Source organism: Cinclus cinclus, chromosome 1 (genome assembly GCF_963662255.1).
Source record: "Cinclus cinclus chromosome 1, bCinCin1.1, whole genome shotgun sequence".
Taxonomy (NCBI): domain Eukaryota; kingdom Metazoa; phylum Chordata; class Aves; order Passeriformes; family Cinclidae; genus Cinclus; species Cinclus cinclus.
The window spans coordinates 40966703-40975730 of NC_085046.1; the positions used below are offsets into that span (position 1 = coordinate 40966703).

Below are 9028 nucleotides of genomic sequence, written 5' to 3' on the forward strand. Positions count from 1 at the left end.
TAAGGAAAACCTACTGATTATTTTGGTCAAATAGTTCTTCCAACTAATAATGACTTTCCTCAACTATATTTTTAAATTGTCTTCCTAAACAAATCATTAACTGCTATTTTTACTACCTCAAAAAAAAGGGCCTACATGCACCATGAGAAAGCCCAAGAAAGATCACTGGGGATATGCAAAAACATCCCAACTATGGAGAGAGAAGTCTGCAGGTTGACAACTACCACAGCAATCCTTTCCAACACCTTCCCAGACAAAAAAAAAAAAAAAAAAAAAAAAAAGCGTAGTGAATTGCTACCCTTCATTTTGACACTTCTGGCGCTCACTTGGGTAGTACTATACCATATGGTCCTGGATCAAGTAGTATACTGGATACCAGGAGAAAATGGGAAAACAAGCAACAGGATGTTGCAGCTTAAGTAAATAGAAAATAACAAGAGTGTCTATACCGAGATACCTGCCTGGAGAACCCAAGCAGAACCAGGGAACACGAGGTCTCAGTGTTGTCTGAGACAGACAACAGCAATCAGACTAACAATTAAATGTAGGAGGCAAAACTAACAACCTGATTTTTTAAAAATAACCAAGAAAAACTTGAAAAGCTAATGGTCTTTTTGAACTTTTTAAGAAGCAAATAAATATTGAGTTGGAGCAAGCAGAATGCATTATCCTTGTATTTGATCCCAAGTGCAACTACAACTGAATGCATACACAGTTCTGGTGTCCCATGTAAATAAAAACTTCGAAACACTGAATAAACGTCAGGACTCTCATAAATTACTGAAGTTACTGGGAGAGCTGACTTGCAGCAAGAAAACTCCATTGGTCTAAATACTCCAAACACAGACAAAAGATAAACACTTAGCCTGCCCAAAAACAATGAATGTAGAACCCAAATGTGATAATAGGTATCTTCAGTCCAGCATAATAAGATTCAGTGAAGAGTTAAAGGCTGATACACACCAAGTACAACAGGCAGTTTTTAAAGCAGTGATTAACTTTTGGCAAATTGTTCCCATGGCTATGATGAAGAATCCTCTATCCCCAGAAGATAAATTCTCAGATCAATATCCAAAGAGAAACACGAGTCTAGACAGAACAGAAACCACGGCAAATACTATGGCTTGTGCTATGCAACTGAGTAGTTAAGAATCTCTACCCTTCAGCTTTAAATTACCTACTAATTAAATGCCATCTTGGAAAGTGAAGTGCAGCAGCATTTAGACAGCATTTACAGCAACATTTTTATATGCAACAGTTAAATACTAAGCAAACTTTGTCTCTCTGGATTACGTTCCGAAAAGTAATCAAATATCTCAGGAAGAAATCCACAAAAGCCTCCGAAGCACAATGCTGAGATACTTATAAATAAAGCTGCATTAGCTCATCATATAGAAACAAAATGCATTTTTAAATGAACCAAATTCATACTTTTTTTCATCATTCATTATAATACATGTTTAACGAATACAGTTGTACATCAAAAGCTATCGCTATGGCAATTTTTAGCAACCTTTTCACTTAGAAAGTTCAGTCTTTTAAATAAGTCGTAAAGAACAGAGCAAGAATAATAAGTGAAGCTAAAGACCAAACAGATTCTTACTGAACAACTGGTTTGAAATATAAAATGACTAGGGAAAACTCTTGAATACTTATATACTCATAAAATTACTCCAGGCACCTTACTCAGCTTAACAACCTACTGTCACTTCTCCTACATTAACAAAATCCATATTCATAAACTGGTGGGGCCTTTTAAATGAGCCAGCAAGTGCATGTGTGCTCCCTCTAACTACATTTATCATTGCCTTGCTTAGCACAGAAATCACCATTGCAAAAAGCTAGCAACAAAATGAGCCAGTATTAACAAAATCCAGAGAAGGGCAGTGCCTGTTTCAGTGCTAGTGCCAACTGATACTTCTTTGCACAGCCTGAGAGCTAAATGTGACATCTGAGTGAAAGGAAGACCACACTCTATTTTGACTGTCACTTCATTCCCTCTGGTATAAGACTGCTGCTCAGCTCTGAAGAGCATTCACAAATCCCAAATATACTGCCTGAGTGAAAATGCCCGAGTCTCATCCGTTTCAAACTGATTTTTCCTACATTATCACCAAGCATCTTCTGCATTAGGTTATTATCCATTCATTTATCCTCTGCATAGGCATAAGCAGCCTCAACATCATGTGAAAAAAGCAGCTGAGGAACAAAGAGCTTGGGTTACCTGCAAGGGGACAAGAGAAATGTCCACGGCAGTTCTCCAACCAGAATCCACACCCCCACACACAGTGTAAACCAATTCCTTAAGTGCAAGACCATCCTTTTCAATTTCAGCCTGAGGTTCAAAGTTGTCTTCTTCCAAATGTTCCTTGCAAGCATTACTGAAGGGCAGAGAATGATGGATTTCTCACCCTCTCTCTTACCTTGTTAAAATCCTTTCTCTGACTTTACTGTTTGAAACGCCTTCTCCATTCTCCCAACAGAGCTGGTTTAGAGGCAGCAGCAAAATCTATTCAAACTAATCAACCAGTCTGTCGTTAAACCAGTTAGGTTTAATCAGCTACTAACTAAACAAAGACAAAGTACACCTTATCTTAAATCTTCCTATAAAGAAACAAGGGATATACATTTTAAAATATTTATTTGCTTCTTTTTACTTTCATTTGTTTTTTTAAGAGAGCATTAATGATACCTAAGGGGGAAAAGTTTCAACAGCAAAAAGTGAAGGAAGGAGAGGAAGAAAAAAAAAAAAGGCTTACATTTCAATGTGATTAATTTTGCTATATAGATTCTAGGATTAAGAAAACAGATTAGTACCTTAATCCAAAACAGAATTTACTAATAACTGACTTTTTGGCACTTTAAATTCCAAGTTTATTTAAGACTTATGACATACATCTTGATTTAAATAATGTAAAATATGCAGCTACTGAGTGTTTAGCACAGGAAACATCATTTGCCACAGAGAACTAAAATAAGTTTGGTTTAAGTGGATTTCTTCCTTTTCACATTGCCACTTATCACAGAGAGAGCCTACAAGTGAAGGTACAATGCAGTCTCCAGTAAAATCTATTTTGCAAGTAAAATTTTTAATAGAATGTTAGCACCGTAGCATAAAAAAAAAAGCCTTGACATTTTAAGGTTTCCACAATTCCTAACAAATTATAAGCAAGGTTCCAAAATTCAAGGAGATGTAGAACAACAGAAGAAACAGAATATATTGTATCTGCAGCTCCTTAAAAGGGAGTCTCCCCGTTCACAGACTCTGCAAATAAATCCTAGAGGGTATTACAACACTACACAAAGCCCTAGATAGGCATGCCACAGAATCACACTAAGATGAAAAAATACACAGTGGGGGAGCTGGTGTTAATCTAGTTCCATTAAGAACACAAGAAATGTCCATTTCAGCTAACTTTGCAAACATTAAATTAAGCGTCTGGCTATTTTCTCCTTCTCAGACACTGTCTACTGTTAGGCTACTTAATATGGCTAGTATGGCTTATTAGGAGTGTGGCTTATTTTTATACTAAAAACCCCAATTTACTTCTCTAGGACACATTTCCCCCTCAGCAGCTATACAGGTATACCCATACAACCATAGTCATATAGCTTGTTCAGTAACCATATACTAATTTTTTATACTGGAAAAATGCCCAAATTCACTGCTGGAACAACTTGACTGGTACCATTGAAGAACTGGTAAATACTAGAGGTGCTAACTACCCCAAAATTCCACAAGCAGATGTGTCAATCACAACATTCTGTGAAAGACTAGCTAGCTAATTCAGAAGGAGGGAGAGGGAGGTTATTACAGTGTTTGAATATACCTTCATCAAGTCTTCTAAGAGATCACAATCTATTTCTCCAGAATATATATATAAAATTTTTAAAAAATAAGAAGAAAACTGTTACACACAGATTTTTGTGCTACAGCACAATACACTGTTGACACATTTTGGCAACATACATAGAAAACCCTCCTGTAACAGCTGCAGTCAGAGCAGCACAAGCTCTGGGAGCCAGTGAAATCAGCCCCTAAAGTGGCACTAAAATCTGACGGCTATCTGCTGCTTGGGATACTGGTAATAAGAAAGGGTCGTGGCAGGAGTCAGACTGCAACTGCTCTGAGCAACTAGACAAGAAAAGAGATTATACCACAGCACTGGAGAGCAAATAAATCCCCAGACTGCCCCAAAGTATACTCTTTGTTGAACCTACAGGGAATGCAGCTGATCCCCGAGAAGTCTGGCGGTGCCCAAGCACAAGAAGTCAGGCATGATTCATGCAGGCTAGTAACACAATACATTTCCCAACTGAGAGAGGAAACAGGAGTCTGCCAAATTAATGCTTTAGAAAACACCTGGGCTACAGAACAACTTACACAGAGCAGTTCAGCTCAGAAAAGTGACAACATACATCAGCTAGGGCTCCATTTATTGTTGTCACAAACCCAAATTTAAGTCCCAGCTCAAATGCAGATGACCCAGGACCTTATACACGCTTGCAGGATAAAACCCTACAAGTCTAGGTGCTAAGTATTTTCAAGAAAAAAAGTGGAGAGGAGGATGCAGACACTGTGAATTTCCCACTACATTGGACAAACGGGGGTTTTAAGATTTTTTATGATGTTTTGCCAGTCTACTCAAAAGACAGCATGGTAATCTCACAGGCAATAAGTATTTCAATAGTTTCAAATTAATTAATGAAAAGTAGGTATTGCATGACATTAGATGACACTACAGAGACATACTTGCCCATCAAATCCACCTAACTTCTGCTTAAACTACAAGCTCTACCCTCCCATACACATGTAACAAGTAAATCCCAAAAGAAATTCACTGTAACAGTACTCCAATTGAGAACACAATTACTTGTAATTTCATAGCAAAGACAGCCAGATGCCCTAATGTCTCAGACCAGACACAAGTGTTTTATGTCAAAGAGTCTGTTTCAGATTAAGCTCCACTCTCTGGACCCATACCTGAATAAATCCACAGAAAGTTACAGACTTAAGCAGAGATGCTCCAAACACCCAGGCCCCATGACATGTTTCTCACACAACAAACTGCCTCAAAACAACAAAACACAAAAACACAGTTTCCTGCTGCTTGTCATAAAGGTGAGAAATCATCTCGCTCATTTCCAGATCAGGTTGTTCCTGATCTGCTAGAGCAGAACAAATGGATTTCTCTAGTAAAAAAAACAACAAACCCTCAGAAATTCTCAAAATAAGAAGTAACGTGGCTATCCAGATTGACTGATTTTTGAGGCCTTCAATTACTTCAGTTAATGCATATAAATGTAGTGTCAAGCTTCACTAATCATATTCAGTTACCTCATCCAAAATCAACTATCTTGCATATGCCTGCTAAAGGAGTATTTATTCAGAAGTGACACTACTTTATTATAATTCAAATTACAGTAATTGCTTCAGACTTGTAAGGCTACTCTGCACACTAAGTGTTGGATAACCCAGGAAAGCCTTTCAACTTCAATACCACACAGCAAGAGCTAACATTAACTACATTTAAATTACTTAGGCTAATGGATAAGGAGCTTTACAGAACATTCCAAATCCATGATAAGTGAACTCTGTCAGTTTTTGGTTTATTTTTCCATTTTATTTATATTCATGCCATCTGGTTGTATTGATCATGCAGTTAAACAATCTTGTGGTTTTTTTCAAATGAAATAAATGCAAAACTAATTTGTCTGCTAACAAATAGGCTGCAGGTGCCAGCTACAAAGTCCCTTACAGACTGCCACAGAATGAGCTCCAATTCGCAGTAAATACATCCCATAACAAATATCTAGAAGGTCAAATGGACAACCATGCTCAAACCCATGGATCACTACTCATTGATTGAACATTATATAGTAAGATCAACTTCTGTGAGCCTCAAGTTTCAAATGATCTGTTTAGAACTTGTATGAGATTCCACATCCCAAACCACAGCTATACGCATCAACAGAACACAGTAACTGAGCAAACTAAAGAAGTTACTTATCCTAAAAGCTGTCTCTTGATAAACCACTTGCTCAAAAAGCCAGACTTACAGAAAATAAAACTGGCAATTGACAAAGCACAATAAAACAGTATTAAATAAGACTGCTGAATGTAAACAAACATTAATTTCCAAGTGCTGTGGCAGAACTGTTTAAGTGATATTTGTCTTTTTTCCATTATGTTTTCAGGTAAAATTTCTTGGACGTGTACAGATTAGGCATGCTATTTCCAGCTATAGCCTTATCAAAGATTTAATGTTTCCAAATACAAAAACCAGGCAGCTTTAGACCCAAAGATTTATAAGCAATTACTTCTCTTTTGTAATTTCAGGTAATAACCCTTAAAATCACACACAGTAAAAGGAGCCACTGTCTCTACAAAAAGAGATGGAGATGTCAGGGGGAAAAAAGGAGGTAAGGGGGCTTTTAATTTTTAGTAATGGATTTCAGTCCTGGATTTCAGGTATCAAAATGTGCTTGTTTCTTAAAAAAAAAAAAAACCTACAGGAGGACTAAATAAACCAACAAATAGATAAAAGTCTAACGTGCATCTAGAACAGAAGAAGAGTAACCAAATGACAGCAAAGGGCCTTCTGTATGCCTATGCTAAAGCAGTAGTCAAGCTTAATGGGGATGAATGTGTCTCCAGTTCATACCAAACTTGTTCCTTGTAATTTATAGCTGGTACACCTACGCATGGCCTCTAGTGTATGGAATTAGACCAGGTCCTGAAATTCTCCAGGAAGTACTGCTACAGTAGTCCTAGCACTGATTTAGCCACACAGGAGTCAGCACCAGAGCATCACCTGCATTTATGCAATTGTCACTTAAAATGCTTTAAATTTATTGTAAGAACATCAAGATCCCAGCCATTCCTGTGCTCTTACTGCTTGTGATCATCTAACATAACAGCAGGTTTTGGTCTTTTTCTTAGTTGTTTGGGTTTGTTTTTTTTTAAGGTCTGTATAGAGCTTTATAATTAGTCCTGTACTTGTTCTCTCTATAGCATTTCCTTCTCTTTAAAATCACCACAGTGTTGCTTTATATTGAAAAGTTGAGTTTTGGACACACATCTTCATCCATCCAGTAAGAGGACTAAGTTGAGTAACAAAAACTAAGATATTAACAGGAAATCACTTTTGCTTTCAACAGATCCCAGTACAGCACTATTAACTCCACAGTCTGGCTCCAACTCTGTAAAAATTCTGCACTACAACTAGACCAAAACCAGACCCTCCTCGGGACTTCCACAGATGCAAGTCAGCCTGTCCACACCCAACAAATTACAGGACCTGGGCCAGTCACCGTATCAGCATAAATTAGGGTTTGTCAAACAAGTAGGACATGGCAACCTAAGTTATTTTATTGAACACTAAGGTAACTGTTTCCACTATCCCACCTCATAGCGAAATAAAATAATAGTAATAATCACAAGCATTACATTTTCCCCCATTTATTTTGGGAGGCTCTAAGCTTTTCATTCTTAAGTTCTCCAAGCTAACTCCACAGGAGACGGAGACTAACGTGATATAAAAAGGAGCTTAAAAACGGAACCCTGTCACACAGGGAGAGCAGCATGAGCAGCCTCAGCCCTCCCCTGCCCCCGCCCGCACCTGGGGCGGCCGCGCTGGGGGCACCGCTCCGACCCTGCGCCGGGCCACCTCCCCGCCCGCCCTTATGCCAAACTCGGCTGCGAAAATAAACAAGTCAAACAAAAGGAAGGAGAGCGGGCGCAGAGGGGAATGGAGCCCGGCCTCGGGACGCGGCAGCCGGGGAGGGCTGGGGTCGGGTCGGGCGGCAGCGCCGGTAGCCCGGGCACCATGTTGGGGGCGGCCGGGGGCGAGGACGCGGCCCCGCAGCGCCGCCGGGGGCCGGCCCGGCGCTTTACCTGCTCTGCCAGCCCTGCAGGAGGTTGGTGTATTTGCTGAGCGTCCCTTCCAGCACCGGCTCCCGCCGCCTGCCGCCACCGGGCGCCTGCGCGCCCCCCGGGCTGGCCGCCGCCGAGCCGGGGCTGCCGCCGCCGCCCCCGCCTCCATCCAGCCTGCCCGCGGCCGCCGCCCGGCCCGGGAGCCCGCGGCTGGCGGAGGAGGACGAGGGGGACGAGCCCGCCGACGTGGGGCGGCTGCTGCTACGGCTGCTGCTGTTGCTGCCGCCGCCTTCGCCCGCCGCTTTCTCCATGGAGCCCCGCGGCGGAGGCTGCCCGTCCGCTCCGGCCGCGGCTGCCGCCCGTGCCCGGTAAAGCCCTGACTCACAGGCGGCGCGGAGAGGGGCGGCGCCCGGGGGAGAAGGGGCCGGGCCGCGGCGGGCGAGGGAACCGCCGCGCCGCCTCCTCCTCGGCGGGCGCTGCGGGGAGTTGGGCGGCGGTCGGTGCCCCGCGGCTCCGCGGGGTCCCGCCCGCCGTCCCCCCGGGCGCCCCGCCCGCCCGAGCCAGGGGCAGGGCGCCGCCGCTGCGGCGGGGGCCGCGCAGGGGCGGGGGCCGCACACGCACACGCGGAGGCACAGGGCGAGCGGGGAGAGGCACAGCACGCACGCGGACTGCATGGTGCCCGCGGCCGGCACGCACACGCACACGGCCGTGCGACGCGGGGAGCCACCCCAAAGGACGCGGTGCCCGCGTGCGGGGCGGGCGTGCAGACCCACGCGTGTGGCGGGGGCAGAGCGCGCACCGAGACCGCCTCCGGCCCCGGCGGCCGCACCGCGCCCCCCGTGACGCGCCCGCCACATGACAGGCACTCACCCGAGCGGCGGCGGGATGTGCGCGGGGACAGCGGCGGACGGCGGGCTGCCCCAGCCGCAAAGAGAGTGGCTGACGCTTGCGCAAGCTGTGCCCCGTCCCCAGCCAGGAGGTGACGGTCCGTGGTACGCTACAGCAGCAGCGCAGTTGTGCCCGCACTCGTGGGCTGGGTGGTGTGCCCGGCAGTCAGGAACACAGTATTCTTGCTCAGCTAACAGCAGGTAGTGCGTATCAACATACCACATCAGTCATGTAATTCATCCGGACTTTACAAATAAATACTGT

The 9028-nt window shown here is 43.7% G+C and overlaps 1 protein-coding gene across 1 annotated transcript in view; it reads right to left on the reverse strand.

Moving 5' to 3' along the window:
• OSBPL10 (oxysterol binding protein like 10) overlaps window positions 1-8187 on the reverse strand; it is a 109611-nt gene extending 101424 nt beyond the window's left edge. Inside the window, exon 1 of the mRNA XM_062496553.1 lies at window positions 7898-8187. Within this exon, the coding sequence (XP_062352537.1) occupies window positions 7898-8187 (290 nt within the window). The remainder of the gene's footprint in view (window positions 1-7897) is intronic.
• Between the last annotated feature and the right edge of the window lie 841 nt (window positions 8188-9028).